Genomic DNA, 17,664 nt, shown 5'->3' on the forward strand with positions numbered 1-17,664 from the left:
CATTTGTATGGGTTTGTAAGAAAAGATATTGTTGTTAATTGTTTACTTTAATGTTTATAGAGTGGTAACTGCCAGGAAGAAGAGAACAGGAAACGGGTGGACACACCGGTACCTCCGTCGGGGTTACTGCCATCATTGTTATTTGCATTGCTTCAGTGTTCTTCTACTTACCTTCATTCGCTTCAATGTTCTTCTACTTACCTTCATTTGCACCCTGAGTGGACTTTGTGAACATCTCTATTTTGACGGTTGCATTTTCATGTATTTGTACTTGGCACAGTCACTTTAAATTGCATTTACTGTATTTTTGCACTTTATTGTCTGTACTGGCAGCTGCAGCTGTATTACAATGTTTTGCTTGCACTAATGAATTTTCATTCTCTTTATTTGTGTTTCATTGTGGCTAGTTAGCATACCACTGTGCTCTGTGAGCTTTTCTTACCTTGTTCTTCCGTGATTCTCTCTGTTTGGTTCTGGGCCCATCTTTTAGCAGCTTATCTGTTGATATCATTCTGGCTTTCTGCATCTGTTTCCTTCCTTCCTTCCTACATCAATAATTTAAAAATACCTGTTGTAGATCCTGCTGGAGTCAGAGGGACTGGAACGGATGTGGCTGTAGGGTAGAGCTTGTCTGTGGATGATGGATTCTTTGGTGCACTTTGTATAGTTACTGGAGGCCTGCAGATACATTTGGCGATCAGCCAGTTTCTTCCCTAAGATGTTCCTTGCACTTCCATCCTGTACTTGTACAGTGAGGTCTAGAAAATGTGCTTCTCATGAGGATTGAGTGGTGGTACTTTGGATGTTGCTAAAGCCGCAATGGAATTTCTGTAGTGCTTCTTTCCCATGGGTCCAGGCTATAAAAATGTTATCAATATACATCAGGTGTAAGAGGGATCTCAGTGCGTGAAGATGAGGAAGCGCTGCTCCAAGGCAGCCATGAAACTGCTGGCATATTGTGGGGAAAGGGTGGGGGGAGTTTCCTTCCAAGCTGCCAACAAATGAAGTAGTTAAGTACAAAGGGAGACACAGTGAAAGTGGGAAAATATAAAACGAATCCGACTAGCGCCCTTAAAAGAAACAATAGAAGGGTAATGAAAAAGGCAAAATACAGATAAAAATCATCAACCAGGGCCTGGACCTTTTCCACAGTGGCTCCTGCTCCGTGGACTGGGCTCCCTGATGGGGGAGGGGAGCCCCCTCCTCAGAGATTTTCAGGTGGCGCTGCAAGTCTGGCTTCCTTGTCATGGCTTTTGAGGGGGTGTGAAGGACTGGGGCCTTTTAATGGGGAGAGGGAGCGAGTGCAGCTTACCCCTCTTATTCAGAGTAAATATTCTGCCCGGTCAAACCACCTCTATTTGTGTGAATTTGACAGCCAGGAGCAGGACTCTCTCTCTCTCTCTCTGAGCCAAGATGTGTCCTCTTGAAGAGCTGATTTTGCTTAGGGCCTAGCAAGGCCTATACACTCGAACAGCCTGCAGTTCAGGCCCAGAGAGCCTAAAAGGAGGGTGGGAAGAGAACCCAAAACTTTTCAAAAATGTCCAGTCTTACAGTTTGGATTTAGCCGTACATTGGTCCATACATTGCTAACAGCTTTTCCCTCCTCCTCTTATTTTTAATTTTTTCCCTTTTCTTCTTCAGGGTCGCGTGTCCTTCGAAGAGGTGGCTGTGTATTTCTCCAAGGGGGAGTGGAGCCTGCTGAGCCCAGCGCAGAGAGCCCTGTACAAGGAAGTCATGCTGGAGAATTTTGGGAACGTGGCCTCTGTGGGTAAGGATCCATTTCTCCTGGGCTGTCTCCTTCATGCTCTGAGGAGGTCCTTAAAGAGGAAGGACGTGGGCAGCCCCTGCTTAGCAGTCTTTGGACCACATGAGATGCCAAGGGATGCCAGGTTTGGGGAAAATGGGAATATCTAAGCAGGCCTTCCCTCCAGGCTGGGCCTTGCTTTGTGTGTGGCTTTGTGTGTGTGTGTGTCTCTGTGTATAAGTTGCTGTCAAGTCAGAACTGACTTAAGATAGCAACAGGGGGCTTTTAAGGCAAGACATGGTTTATCATTGCTTGCCTGTGCAAATCGACTCTGGACTTCTTGGAAGATTTCCCAACTAGCTAGTAACCTGTGCCAAACCTGCTTAGAGAAGGCAGGCTAACCTGGGCCATCTAGGTGTGGGCAGGCCTGCCTTTCCTGTGCCGAGTTATGGCTGTGGAGGAAAGACTGCTGGCTTCTTTGCCTCTGACTGAGTTCTCCACTGGCTTTTCCATCTCAGCTGGGCTGGGAGCAGGTGCAGAAGTGCCAACAGGGGGTGAACAGGTGACTCTAGGCCCATTGTGTGTCCCCCCCCCAACCCTGTTACTTGCCTGTTGTGTATTTCTGGAGGAATGGAGTGAACCTGCATGGAAATTGCTGAACTGATGCACACAAGGAGCAACAATAATTGTCTGGGGCTCTTTTTCCGATGAAAGGACCTGTGATTCCCAAACCGGACCTCGTATCCAGGTTGGAGGAAGAGGAGGAGCTGCTTATCGGGTTCTCTGATGAAGAAGAGGAATTTGCAGGTAGCTGCCTCGGTTTGTAGTGGGTCTTTGTGTTGCTGTGGTTCTTTCCCCAGACTGGTGTATTTCTGAGTTTTTATCTCCACAGTTGCTTCTCCCTTGAAACACTTAGGTGGCTTGTGAAGGCGGAGAGGTGTGTGTAGATCATGAAAATCGGAATCTTCCTCCTTCTGCCCTCTCGGATCCATTTTTTAAAGCTGTTTCTTCAGGCAGTGGCTCTCTGGCGAGTCCATTTCCCAGCCGTGTTACTTAGATACGGCAAGACTACATGCCCCTGTTGGGTTTTGTTCTTCTGAGGAGAATTATCCTTGAGAGTTTAGTGGAAACACCCCTGGTTCATCCCTCTTGATTTCTTCATTCTAGCACTGCTAATTAAGCAAGCATGCCCAGATTGGCTAACGGGCTTATTCAGAGATGCAGTGAGGCCAGAAAAGAGGGCCCGTTGTGGACCTTTGCAGCTCAGCTCAGCGTGCGAGAGAGCTGTGGCTTCCGTGCCTTTGTGCCAACTTGATGAGAACCCTCTGGGGTGGAACGGACTTCCTTTAGCTGGTGGGTGAGCATACTATGCCAAAGAATAATTGTAGAGAAATAGGTAGCAAGTGTTAGTTAGTTATCCTCTAGCCAGAATGTTATTCTTTTATTTTCCTATGTCATGTGCTTATAGAATCATGGACTCTTAGGGCTGGAAGGTACATCGAAGGTCATCTATTCCAACCCCCTGCATAATACAGGAAATTACAGCTGCCTCCCACCCACACCCCCAGTGACCCCTACTCCATGCCCAGAAGTTGGCAAAACAATGCCAGGATCTCTAGCTAAACTGGCCTGGGAAAAATTGCTTCCAGACCCCACAGTGGCGACTGACATTTCCCTGAGTGAGTAATCAGGGGCCACAAAAACCAAGCACTGATGTAATCCTTCCTGCCCTCCCTTTTGTGATCTGTCCAGGTTCTCAGAACCAGCATTGCTGTCAGAGGGCCAAGACTCATGTCAGTCTGTGACCTTCCTGTGTTGCTTTTCTTGGTCGGTATCCTTTGACTTGCAGCTCATGTCAAAGAAGGATCTCTGCACCAATCACAGTCCCCGTGAAATCCTAATTCTATTTAAGTGTCACAAACAAGAGATCGGTCAATACCATCTTGCATTCCCAACTTAGACTTGATAGTGTCCAGAAATCAATCCTTTGAACTCTTCCTTTCTCTATGTCTGCTGGTTTAGTTCTGGGCTCTCTTTTTTTATCCTGTGTGTTCATGCCAGGTTTCTCTTTCTTTCTGCAGATGGTGTGTGGGAGGTGGCAACTGACTATCCAGTGATGGAAAGAGAATTTAAGTATTCAGATGCAGAAGAGAGCTTTGAATATAGTGATACATGGATCATGGTGGACAGAACAAGCCAAGTAAAAGAGAGGGAAATCTGTGATGTTTTCCAAGGTGATAATTCTCAAGAAATCCCACCCTCTCGAAAAATAAAGAAAGGAGACAAGTGCCCAGGAAGTGTGGAAGGATTTTCTGAAACAAGAGATCCGACTTTGCATTGGAACACCCATAATACAAGGGGAACATTTAAATACTGGGAGTGTGGACAAACCTTTGGACAGAAACATACTCTAACTTCCCATCAAACAATTCACACAGGGGAGAAACCTTATAAATGCGTAGAGAGTGGGAAAAACTTCAGATGGAGTAAACACCTTACTGCCCACCGAAGAATTCACACAGGGGAGAAACCTTATAAATGCCCTGAGTGTGGAAAAGGCTTCACTAAGCGTGGAAACCTTACTGCCCATCATAGAATTCACACAGGGGAGAAACCTTATAAATGCCTGGAGTGTGGAAAGTGCTTCAGTCAGAGTGGAATACTTACTGTCCACCAAAGAAGTCATACAGGGGAGAAGCCATTTAAGTGTCTAGAATGTGGGCAATGCTTTAAAAGGAAGTGTGCTCTAACTACCCATGTAAGAATCCACACAAGGGAGAAACCTTATAAATGCCTGGAGTGTGGAAAATGCTTCACTCAGAATGGAAACCTTACTGCCCATCGTAGAATTCACACTGGGGAGAAACCTTATAAATGCCTGGAGTGTGGAAAATGCTTCAGTGAGAGTGGAAATCTTACTGTCCACCGAAGAAATCACATAGGGGAGAAACCATATAAGTGTCTAGAATGTGGGCAAGGCTTTAAATCGAAGGGTGCTCTAACTACTCATGTAAGAATCCACACAAGGGAGAAAGCTTATAAATGCCTGGAGTGTGGAAAATGCTTCAGTGAGAGTGGAAAACTTACTGTCCACCATAGAATTCACACAGGGGAGAAACCTTACAAATGCTTGGAGTGTGGAAAAGGCTTCACTCAGAATGGAAACCTCACTGACCACCGAAGAATTCATACAGGGGAGAAACCTTATAAATGCCTGGAGTGTGGAAAATGCTTCACTCAGAATGGAAACTTTACTGCCCACCGAAGAACTCACACAGGGGAGAAACCTTATAAATGTCTCGAGTGTGGGAAATGCTTCAGTGAGAGTGGAAAACTTGCTGTCCACCGAAGAATTCACACAGGGGAGAAACCTTATAAATGCCTAGAGTGTGGAAAATGCTTCAGTTGGAGTGGACAACTTTCTGACCACCGAAGAATTCACACAGGGGAGAAACCTTACAAATGCCTGGAGTGTGGAAAAGGCTTTAAATCAAAGGGTGATCTAACTACCCATGTAAGAATCCACACAAGGGAGAAACCTTACAAATGCTTGGAGTGTGGAAGAGGCTTCACTCAGAATGGAAACCTTACTGACCACCGAAGAATTCACACAGGGGAGAAACCTTATAAATGCCTGGAGTGTGGAAAATGCTTCACTCAGAACGGAAACCTTACTGCCCACCGAAGAACTCACACAGGGGAGAAACCTTATAAATGCCTGGAGTGTGGGAAATGCTTCAGTGAGAGTGGAAAACTTACTGTTCACCATAGAATTCACACAGGGGAGAAACCTTATAAATGCCTGGAGTGTGGAAAATGCTTCAGTTGGAGTGGAAGCCTTACTGCTCATCAAACCATTCACACAGGGGAGAAGCCATATAATTGTCTAGAATGTGGCCAAGGCTTTAAAAGGAAGTATGATCTAAGTAGCCATGTAAGAATCCATACAGGGGAGAAACCGTATAAATGCCTGGAGTGTGGAAAAGGCTTCACTAAGAATGGAAACCTTACTGCCCACCGAAGAATTCACACAACCTGGAAGGACATGACCCATTGATGAGCTGGTACTCATATCTCTGGTATAAAAAATGGGGAAATCATAAATATTTTAAAAATCACTGGATAAGGAAAGCACTAGTACTGGTCTGGGAAAGAATAAGATCTACTTTTTATGAGAGAATTCCCTTGTGGGTTTCCCCAATTGAAGTTTTTCCCCATCGATGGTTGTTGTGGGTTTTCCGGGATGTATTGCTGTGGTCTTGGCATTGTAGTTCCTGACGTTTCGCCAGCAGCTGTGGCTGGCATCTTCAGAGGTGTAGCACCAAAAGACAGCGATCTCTCAGTGTCACAGTATTTATACACACCCACACCCACACACATACACACAGGGGAGAAACCATACAAATGCCTGGAGTGTGGAAAAGGCTTTACTCTGAATGGAAACCTTATTTCCCATCGTAGATTTCACACGGGGGAGAAACCATATAGGTGTCTAGAATGTGGGCAAGGCTTTAAATGGAAGTATGATCTAAGTACCCATGTAAGAATCCACACAAGGGAGAAACCATACAAATGCCTGGAGTGTGGGAAAAGGTTCAGTCAGAGTAGAAGCCTTACTGCCCACTGAAGTATTCATAGAGGGGAGAAATCATATAAAGGCCTGGAGTGTGGGAAAAGCTTCAGAAAGAGTGAACAACTTACTGCCCACCGAAGAATTAATAATAATAATAATAATATTAATAACATTCGATTTATATACCGCTCTTCAGGACAACTTAATGCCCACTCAGAGCAGTTTACAAAGTGTTATTATTACCCCACAACAATCACCCTGTGAAGTGGGTGGGGCTGAGAGAGCTCCAGAGAACTGTGACTTGCCCAAGGACACCCAGCTGGCTTCGTGGAGGAGTGGGGAATCAAACCCGGCTCTCCAGATTAGAGTCCCGTGCTCTTAACCACTACACCAAACTGGCTCTCAAATGCTTATGACAGGCCCAGGCCCAGGCCCATATCAGACCCCAAACACCAGCCACTGGGCCCTCCAGTTCGAACAGCGAACTTGCTAAACAACAGAGGATTCATGCAGATGAGAAAGCATATCAATGTCTGGAGTGTGGGAGAAGCTTCAGTCAAAATCCAGCCCTTACTGCCCATCAAAAAATAGTTCACAGAACAGTTCTGCTTTCAAATCCATGAAATCTTTTGGCATTTTATTCCCCAGTAAGTCCAATTTACTGCTAAGAGGATCACACATCTTTTGAATCACATCTGGAGCTAGTGAATGATCCAGGGATCGTTTTCGCCATGTACCTTGAACCATTTTTTAGTAATTTAGCCAATTAAAATCAAAATTTTTAAGATTCAGATTCATGGGAAAAAATTGAGTTGCTATTTCCCTTAAATCTATAGGTGGTGAATGATACAAGATCAAAGTTTTATAATGAGTTTTCTGTTGAAATCTGACTTTTTTGTTGGGAATGATGGATTGCCAGTTGGAAAGAAGTTTTAGAACTTTGTGTTTATATATGATCACAGCAGCAAGAGTATTGTATACACAAAAATGGAAACCCCCAGCTTTACCCACAATGGGGGAATGGTGGATAAAAGTTTTGGAGTTTTCCTCAATGGCAAAACTTACTTCACTGATTAGAGAAAAGATATTATCTACATTTTTGGCTGAATGGAAGCCATTTATAGACTTTTTACATAAAATATATAATAATGATTTGATGGGATCCGGATTTATGGATTAAGAATCATGAACAATAGAAAAATGAGGGCTCTTTTTATAACAGAATAAGCGAGTTTTTGAAAACGACATATACTTGTTGCGGAGGCAGTGTCATAGGATTATCAAACAAAGAATAAGCCCATTTTTCTTCTGTAATCATTGTGTTTGGTGTCTTGAAATATAAGTGGGTAAGTGGGAGTTATAAATTGGAAGCAGAGTAATATTGCAAAAATCTCCCCTAACGGTTGGTACCATGCCCATGTCTGAACGAAGTTTTATTTTGTGCAGATTTTGGGATGCAGTGCCCTTGCTGGATAACAGACAGGTGGCTGCATTTATACTCCGACTTTCTCCCCCATGGGAACCCAAAGCAGTTCTCCTCCATTTATCCTGTGAGGTAGGCTCATTTAATTGCATGTCACTGGCCCTGCCCAGAATTGCCTGGCCCTACTAGCTCACTCTCATCAGATCTGGGAAGGTGAGTGAGGGCGGGAGGAGGGCCACCAGTAAGCCCCGGGTCGTCCTGAAGAGGCAGGGTGTGGCTGGAGGCCCTTTGGGGCTTATCTCTTGCCTGCAGAGGCCCAGGAGGGGCACCATTGGCGTGGCTGCAGCAGCAGAGGGGGATTCAAATCTGTGCTTCCCACATCCCAGCCTGATGCTCTACACGCTCTGCCATCCTGGCTCTCAGATGAGGCAGTATGTGCAGGCCAACTGACCTGAGCCATTTCTGTCCCTCTTCTAAAGCTCCGTTAGGGGACCAGCACAGAAGAACTTGATGATCAATGGTTAAAGGTAAGTACAACCCTGTTGAATGCATCTTCAATGGTAGGCCTTTTCAACTCGGGAAATGATGTCTGTAGCCTATAGATTAATTATAATTCCAGGGGAACTCCAGCCCCCACCTAGAGGTTGGCAATCCTAGAGCCATCTAGAGTCCCTGGGGGTGGGGAATCCTGCCAGGCATCTGCTTCTGCCCTTGGCACCTTCTATGGAGCAGATTCTGCTCAGGAACGATACGAGTGACTCCATCTCCTGTCCAAAGCTATGGCCATTTATTAGCATTGCTAGCTCCTGAAATAGCTGCCACAGAGAATCTGGCCAGGATGGATTCCAAGCAGACAGCACACATCTGGGGGGTGGCTGATAACAGCCCTCTTCTTCCTCTGCCTTGGTTCTTGCATTGCACACGCACACACCCCATATCTCCTCTCCACAAAGCCCCTTTGAGCTCACCCGATTCTCTTCCAGCCATGCAAGCAGCAGCCAGAGAAACAAAGAAGGGACTTCTGCAAGGGGAGGGCAGAAAATGGCTCTCTGCAAACACACCCCATGTTCCTCTCTAGGACTGCAGATTGTCTTGTTTTAACCCCTGGAGAAGATCTCACTTGAAAAATGACGGGGGGGGGGGATCATAGAAAGGGCACCTCCAAGGCAGAGAATTCTCAAATGGTATTAAATTGCATATCCTTCATGGAAGGGTTAGGTGATTGTCATTGTTATGTACCGTCAAGTCACCTCTGATTTATGGTGACCCTATGAAGGAAAAACCTCCTGTCCTATCATTAACAGACCTGCTCAGATTCTGCTAATTGGAGGATGCAGCTTCTTTTATGAATCTCATTTTAGATCTTTCTCTTCCTGCTGCCTTCTACTTTCCCTAGCATTATTGATTTTTCCAAAGAATCTTTTCTTCTCATGATTTGACCAAAGTACAATAGCCTCAGTTTCGTCATTTTAGCATCTAGGGAGAATTCAAGCTTGATTTGATCTAGCATCCGCTAATTTGTCTTTTTGGCCGTCCTTGGTATCTGCAGATCTCTCCTCCAGCACTTCATTTCAAATGAATCAATTTTCTTCCTGTCCACTTTCTTCACCATCAAACTTTCTCATTCATATATCAGAATGGGGAATACCATTGTTTGGATTATCTTGATCTTGGTCCCCAGAGAGACATATTTATCTTAAAGGACCTTATCTAGCTCCCTCACAGCTGCTTTTCCAGGTTTCAATCGCCTTCTTCGTCCTGTGAATGTTGTCTGTCATATCTCTTCTGGGTATGAATCCTGTCTGATTTGGATGGATATACGTATAAATGAGTTTATTCTATGTACCATTACAGCCATGAAAATTTTATAATCCTGATTAAGGAGCGATATAGGTCGATATGATGAAGTTTTTGTACTGTCCTTTCCTTGCTTGGGGATTACTGTTATTAAGTCCATATTCCACGTTGGGGGCAACAAACCATGTTCTCTAAAGTTATTGCATGCATTCTGAAGATGTTGTTCAATTAAATTACAATACCTTTTATAAAATTCCAGCGGATATCCATCTGGTCCCGGGGATTTATTATTTTTTATATTTTTAATGACTGCTGAGATCTCTTGACACGTGATAGGACTATCTAGATAATTTCAGTGTTCTTCTGATAGTTTTTTGAGTTTGTCTATTGAGGCTATAAACGTATCTATATCCTGTAGTTTTGGTTCCTTTGTCAAATATAGTTGTTTGTAGTAAGTTTCAAAAGAATTAATTGTCATTAGATTTTATAAGGGATCTTCCTTTACTATCTCGATATTCGTTTTTGCATTTTTCTCTTTGACTTTGTATGAGAGTAGTTTTAAAGATTTGAGGGTGTTCAGCCAATATTTTTGTTTTACATAAATGAGATTTTTTCATATTTTATCCGTTTCTAGGGATTCCAATAGTCTCCGTTGGTTTGTTAAGTTTTGATAAACTTTCTTATTACCTGTAGCCTTATGTCTTTCTTCTAAAATTTTTATTTTATTTTCAATTTCTCTTTTTTGTTCTCTTTTTTTCTTATTAGTCCTTGAGGATAGTGCCATTATGTGTCCTCTTGCTACTACTTTGATCATGTCCCAAAGTATGTGTGGTTTGGTGTTAGGTTTATTATTTTCATCTATTATGGTTTTTAATATATTTTCAATTTCCTTCGCTGTAGCTTCGTTGGTAATTAATGCTCTATTCAAAGTCCAATTAGTTCCTTCTTTTTTATCAGAGTTATTAACTATTGTACATGAGACTTTTGCATGATCAGATATAATTATAGGGCTAATTTCAGAATGGTCTAATCTGGAGCTTAGCGATTCAGATACCAGTACAAAATCTATTCTTGTATATATGTTGTGTCTTGCCGAGTAATAGGTATAACTTTTCTCCCTGTTGTGGAGAAATCTCCACGTGTCTGTCAGGTGGTTTTTGTTTAATATAGTTGCCAATTTGGTTTTATTAAATTTCCATTTTTTTTACACCGATGTTAAAGTGTGACCTATCTAACTTATGGTCTACTATGTAGTTCAGATCTCCTCCCACTAAAGTAATTCCTTCTTAAAAGTTAGAGAGCTTTTGTAATGTATTTTCTATAAATTCTAGTTGTTTTTCATTTGGGGCATATAATGATGCTATGGTTACCATTTGGTCTGCTATTAATCCTTTCACAAATATATATCGTCCTCTTGGGTCTTTCATCATATTCTTTAATTTGAAAGTTATTTCTTTAGAAATTAATATGGCAACTCCTTGTGATTTGGAATTTCCCATTGCATGGTATTGGTTTTGTATCCATTTTGCTTTTAGTTCTTCAAACTTTTTAGGGTTCATATGGGTTTCTTGCATCATTATGATGTGTGATTTCGTTTGTGCCAAATTGGAAATTATTCTCCTTCTTTTTATTGGATTTCCCAATCCTCTCACATTTTGGGAAGTGACTTTTAATGCTGGTTGCATTGTGTATGGCTAATTTTGTTTAGATTAATAGGGTAATGTATTACCTGTTACATTTCCTTTCCCCCCTCCTTATCTTCTTTCCCCCCACTGTGATACTTATTCCTAAATAAATTTAAAAGTGCAATACATTATTATACTTGGAATGTATTAAAGTATTGTTCAACTACTACACTTAAAATATATATTTTTGCTGCAATCAAAATTAGCTGTAAATTATCACTATTTTTACTTATCGGCAGTTATTCTATTAGCTTAACTTTTTTTAAATTTTCAACTATTTCCCTTATTTAAATATTCAAATTTGTCTAATGAAAAACTACCTAACTGTGATAACAATTGTTTCTTTTTTTACAACCCTAACGATTGTAAACTGAGGCAGTAGTGTTGTCTTGCTTTGTCCAAATTAATTACCCTAACCCAACTTATTTAAAAATGATCCTCTCTAATAATAAAGTCAAAAATCAGCAAAGCTCTTTGTATTTCACTGAATCTTTTGTCTTACTATGTATATACTCTGTATGACTGTTTTTCTATGTATACATTTATTAGAAGTTAATATTAAGTACTAGGGATATTCATACAGTTCTAACTTCTAACTTGTAGTTAACAACCCTTAAAACGTTTCCTGTTACAACAATTGATAACTATATAACAATTAAATAGTGTATTAAATTAATTGGTTACTATTTAAATATTAGAAATATATCTATATATAATATAATATTATAATATGGAAGAAATGTACTTTGGTAATATAAATAACACTGTAGTTACTCAAACAGTTATATAATAATCAAGTAATTAGTCACTATAATTAATTCAATAGATAAATAAATATTAATCAATTTCTTAATCAATATATTTAAACCAATAGTTATGTAATTATTAATCAAATTATTAAATTCTGCAATTACTTAGATAGCAATCAATAACAATTGATCAGTATTAAAAATAATTAGTTGTAAACCTGTGTAACCTGGAAAACTTATTCAAAGCCTTGCAAGGTGCAAACGTTAACTCCCCCCACCCTCCCTTTCCCTTATATTAATTTGAGATCTTTAGTTATAAATTACTTAATAAAACTTTTAAAAACTTAAGAACAAAAAACTACCCAGTTTCCCCAAGAATAGCTCTTAAGCTAGAGTTAGACTCTAGCTTTGGGGGGGGGGGATCCCCAAGCCTTGAGCTATTAAAAAAAACAAAACAAAAAAAACCCCAGAGCTGTCTTAGCAGAACTTTACCCTCCCCCACCCCACCCCGGTGATCATACCCGTTTCAATATTTGACTATTCCTGACTTCTATTAAATCACAACTATAAGTCTCTCATTCTTTATATATAGATATTTAAAGCTTGTTTTAATTGTCTCGTATTGGGATCTTGCTCCCTTTTAGGGGTGATGGAGTTAACGTCTGCTTCCTCTTGTTGCTGTTCCTGCTGACCTCCATGGGTGTTTCTATTCCCAAAGCAGTCAGAAGCTCCACCCCCGTTTCTAAGTCCGATGCTGTGTATTGCTTGCCTTGAATAATCACTAACACTTTGCAGTAATTCAGCCACTTGTAGCGTATGTTAGATTGTCTAAGAGCTTCAGTTATAGGTTTCAGTTCTTTTCGTTTTGTCAAGGTTTCTTTAGGCAGGTCTTCAAAATGAGTATTGAAGCTCCTTTAAGAGGGATAAAACCCTTACTTCTGGCTTCTTGCAATAATTTCAGTCACATTGAGTTTTCTGTAATCTCGATTATAATGTCCCTTGGGCTCAGCTTGTTTCTGAAGAGCCTCTCTGAGCCAACCCTGTAGGCTTTGTTAATGAAGGGGGGGCCTTCTCTCCCAGCTTGAAGTGTTTGACTAGCCACATTGTCAGGGCTGCCTTCAGATTTTCATTGGTGGCAAATGTGTCTTCCACCCCCCTTAGCTTTAAGTTCCTCTGCTGGGCCTTTATCTCAAGACTGAGAATTCTTTCCTGGTAAGACTCAGTCAGGTGTTGAAGATCTTTTATATCACTTTGAGATTCCTGACACAAATTTAGAGCCAATTCTGATTTCTGGTTTGTTTTATTCAGTTCTATTCTTATTTCTGATAAATGAGTTGCTAGAGGTTGTATCAGTTTGGCCATTTGATTCAATAATCTTTGTTCCAAATACTGCAACTGGGGATCGAGAGTAATTTCTGAGGGAGTTACCTGTGCCTCAGAGCTGAACCACAAGTGACGCCTGACACAGGTTGGACGCTTGTCAGCTTCCCTCAAGTTTTGATGGGAAATGTAGGTGTCCTGGTCTTGCAGCTTGGCTCTCTGACTGCTGTCCAATGGACTTTTCAACTGTCACTTGTCCAACATTCCGCCAAGCTGCCTACGTTTCCCCTCAAACCTGGAGGGAAGCTGACAAGTGTCCAACCTGTGTCAGGCGTCACTTGTGCTTCCGCTCTCAGTGATCTGTGTTCTCTCAGCCACCATTTTATGTTGTTCTTCACTGTTGTTCCTCACCAGCTTGGAGTCTCTCGTGACAGAAAAACAGCGCTCTAAGTCTTTAACAATCTTAGACTGTAACTTCTTTTTCTTAGAGGCTTGTTTTATCATAGTAAGAATTTTTTGAGTTCAGGAGTATTTATTTTACAGGGGATTGGGGGTTAAGGAAGACAGAGCTCTCCTAAAATGCTTCCATTCCCATGGGAATCAAGGCCACACCCCCAGCCTCTCTCTCTCTCAGGGAACATTTCAGAGAATTAAATTTAGGCTGGAGGGGAAGGAGCCTCTTTTTGTTTTAGGACTGGCAGTGGAGTGAGCCAATAGGATGATGCTGAGAAGTGAGAGAGCCAGTCAGGAAACTGAAGCCTGTAAGCCCCACCTTCTATGGTTTTGGAGGGAAAATCCTGAGTGGAAAGCAGGTAGTCGGTACATGAGCCTCAGACAAGCACTGGAGAGAGCCAATGGGAGGAGGCTGAAAACATAGGGGGCCAATCAGGAGGCAGGGGGCCCTATGTCCCATCCTCCGTGTGGAGCTCCTTCTCCTTTCAGTTTCTGGGTGGCTTTTCTGCTCCTCTGGGTGTGTGGGGAGGCGATGGGGGTCACGTCCAGCCAACCCCCCCAGATCTGGATCCAGAGGGACAGGGTCTCCTCAGGTCCAGCAGCAAGGCTGGGGGCTATAGGGGAGAGACCAGGCCCCAATCCCATGGAAGATGCCAGTCTCTGCCCCATTTCCCACAAATCACAGATTCTCCTTGCAGAGTTAGATTTCTTTGTGCAGGGAGGAGTTTTCCCATGATGCAGAGAAACAATGTGGAGTTGCCAAATTCAGGGCCTCCCTGTCTCATGGCCTCTCTTCATGGGGTGGGGCATCTAGAGGATCTGGGCCTCCCTCAGAGGGGAGGAGGGAGTGGGGGGCTTCTGGCAGGACCAGGGATTGCTCAGCACCCAGGGATGGATTTGACCAGAAGGCTGGGAAGAAATGTGGCCAGGAAGGGAGGGATAAGGAAGGGGGGGATCTTGCTTCATAAGGAATGGCTGGATGATTGGAAAATTCCTCATTGTGAAAACACAAGTGGAAAGGAAGGAGGGACGCAAGGACTTCTTCCCAGTGGGTGACTGGGCAGCACAATGAGAGGAGAAATTCAGCATAAGGAAGTGCAAAGTGATACACACTGGAGCAAAGCCAAAAAGGAAATCCTAATTCCACATATACATTGGTGGAATCTGAGTGGGGGGTGACGGATCAAGAGAAGAATGTATCTTATTAAACAGGAATTTTGAACATGAATATGAGGATTATGTTTGGGGATATGTAAATATTGATTTGGAAACTCTCTGTCCAATTCTGAGATTGGATCTTTCATTTCCAACTAGATCAAGTTGCCCTTTCCAGACGTAAAACTATTGTGTGGTGAAATGCATCCAAATTTCTCAAGCCTCAGAAATAATCTTCATAATGCTTTGAGTGCCCATTCTCCAGTTGGTCCTGATATGGCAGCCAGAGAGGGCAGCGGATTAAGGTGGGGTTGGGCATTGCTGCCTGCTCTGCTCCTAATATTAGCTGGGTTGCTGTGGGTTGTGGAAAGTGCTGGGGATGGGCATTGCCACCTGTCCCGCTCCTAATACCAGCTGACCTAAGGTGGGGGTGGGCATTACGATCTGCTCTGCTCCTAATACCAGCTAGGATAAGGCATTGGTTGGGCATTACCACCTGCTCCGCTCCTAATATCAGCTGGGTTAAGGCAGGGGTGGATATTGCCACCTGCTCCGCTCCTAATTTTAGCTGGGTTAAGGTGGGGGGTGAGTATTGCCGCCTGTTTTGCTCCTAATACCAGCCTGACCTTCCTGCCATGGCACGTTTTCTGGAGGGACACGGTGCCTTGCCTGGGCTTCCCTCTGTGGTTGCGCCCTCTGGTGGTGCACCAGGGTATAAAGCGAGTTGTCTGAAACACGTTTACTCAATTATATAATAGGATGAATGAATAAATGAATCCTTATAATTTGGAACTGCTCAGTGCTAGAAAGGGGATGTGGTATGCAGCCCTGGCCCCCCTCCTAAATTCTTAATAAGCAGAGTCCCTCAGAGTCCCTGAGTGATATTTTATGCAACTCTAGATATAGCACAAACATGTATCAGAAATATGACTATATGAATGTAAATGTAATCATGTTTTATAATTTTTGTCTTTACACAGCCACACTAAGAAAAGCCCCTTTCTCATCTTTCTTTTGTCCTTGCAAGCTAACAAAAGTGCTGACAGTAGAAAATGAAACTGCATTTCTAGAATCTGTGAGAACAAAACAATTAAGATCCAGGCCTGTAGAATCTTAGTCCCCTCATTGGCAACACTGCAAGAGATAGATAGTCATCATACTAACACTTTGGTCATAATAATAACATAATAATAACATGGTTGTTGTGGGTTTTCCAGGCTGTATTGCCGTGGTCTTGGCATTGTAGTTCCTGACGTTTCGCCAGCAGCTGTGGCTGGCATCTTCAGAGGTGTAGCCCCAAAAGTCTTTTGGGGCTGCACCTCTGAAGATGCCAGCCACAGCTGCTGGCGAAACATCAGGAACTACAATGCCAAGACCACGGCAATACAGCCCGGAAAACCCACAACAACCATCGTTCTCTGGCCGTGAAAGCCTTCGACAATACATAATAATAACACTTTGTAAACCGCTCTGAGTGGGCATTAAGTTGTCCTGAAGGGCAGTATATAAATCGAATATTATTATTATTATCATCCTGCCATAGATTGGGGCACTTGTATTAAAGCCTGTTTCAGGAATGCTGGGAAATGTCCTTTGCCCAGCACCTATATCATGTAATGGAATGAATTAACAACGGGTAGTTGTCCTGCTAGTTACATCAAGGATGGGAACAGATCCGGGCTAGTTGTGAAAATGGCACACATCTGCCCAATGGATACTTGAACCGATATCAGAGTTGCCACAGAAAGGGTGTTTGTTCTTTGAAATGATAAACAACTTTTACAGTGTTAATTGAGTAAGGGGACAACCCCTAATTATGCTAAACCAATGGAATGATGCTAAGTCATATGTACACGTAACTAACTCAACCAATAACTTACTGAATACATAAATAACCCAAGGTGATAAAAATTTATGTAATGTTTTTCATCTCTCTGAAGAACGATTGGTTTCACTGGACTTTTATTGTTCTTGTATCCACATCTTCCCTCTACTGGAATAATGTAACTCAGTTTCCTCTCCTCTGTCTTCTTCTTCTGGATTGGGCCTGAGGCAGAACAGGCCACGAATTTGCAGGGAAAACAAAATTTCTTACCTTCCGCTGTCCTGTTCGAATAGGCACAGCATCACCTGAACCTTCCATGTAGGATATCCAATGTACCTGATACCATATTTCATTTCTCTGCCCTTTCCTCTCTCTCCCCTTGGTCAGTTTTTGAGTAGGGAGCCCCTCTCCAAGGGTTAAAACAAGAGAGTCTGCAGCCCTAGAGAGGCACATAGGGGTGTTATAGATCCAGAGGAGTTAGCCGTGTTAGTCTGTAGTAGCAAAATCAAAAAGAGTCCAGTAGCACCTTTAAGACTAACCAATTTTATTATAGCATAAGCTTTCGAGAATCAAGTTCTCTTCGTCAGATGCCTGATCAAAACTGGGACGAAGAGAACTTGATTCTCGAAAGCTTATGCTATAATAAAATTGGTTAGTCTTAAAGGTGCTACTGGACTCTTTTTGACATAGGGGTGTGTTTGTGCAGAGTTTCCTGCCCTCCCAATGTGCAAAAGTCCCTTCTGCTGCTTGCACGGCTGGAAGGGGATCGGGTGAGCTCAAAGGGGCTTTGCAGGGAGGAGAAATGGGGGTGGGGGTGGATGCAATGCAAGAGCCAAGGCGGAGGAAAAGGAGAGGTGTCATCCCCCCCCCCCCTCCCGTGCGTGCTGTCTGCTCGGACTCCGTCCTGGCCAGATTCACTGTGGCAGCCATTGCAGGAGCC

General features: G+C 42.8%; 1 protein-coding gene across 1 annotated transcript; it reads left to right on the forward strand.

Moving 5' to 3' along the window:
• Nucleotides 1-81: 81 nt before the first annotated feature.
• LOC129328171 (zinc finger protein 665-like) lies at nt 82-7,268 on the forward strand. Its single transcript, XM_054977027.1, has 4 exons — nt 82-122; nt 1,642-1,768; nt 2,459-2,551; nt 3,826-7,268. The coding sequence occupies exons 2-4, from the start codon at nt 1,735-1,737 to the stop codon at nt 5,799-5,801; spliced, it is 2,103 nt and encodes a 700-aa protein (XP_054833002.1). The 5' UTR covers nt 82-122; nt 1,642-1,734; the 3' UTR covers nt 5,802-7,268.
• Nucleotides 7,269-17,664: the final 10,396 nt, after the last annotated feature.

This window comes from Eublepharis macularius, chromosome 4, assembly GCF_028583425.1.
Source record: "Eublepharis macularius isolate TG4126 chromosome 4, MPM_Emac_v1.0, whole genome shotgun sequence".
In the NCBI taxonomy this organism is placed as follows: Eukaryota; Metazoa; Chordata; class Lepidosauria; order Squamata; family Eublepharidae; genus Eublepharis; species Eublepharis macularius.

Coding starts and splice junctions, on each gene's coding strand:
- LOC129328171 (XM_054977027.1), top strand. CDS start 1,735: ATGCTGGAGAATTTTGGGAACGTGGCCTCTGTGG. Junction 1,769..2,458: donor TGGGAACGTGGCCTCTGTGG/GTAAGGATCCAT, acceptor TTCCGATGAAAG/GACCTGTGATTCCCAAACCG. Junction 2,552..3,825: donor TGAAGAAGAGGAATTTGCAG/GTAGCTGCCTCG, acceptor TTCTTTCTGCAG/ATGGTGTGTGGGAGGTGGCA.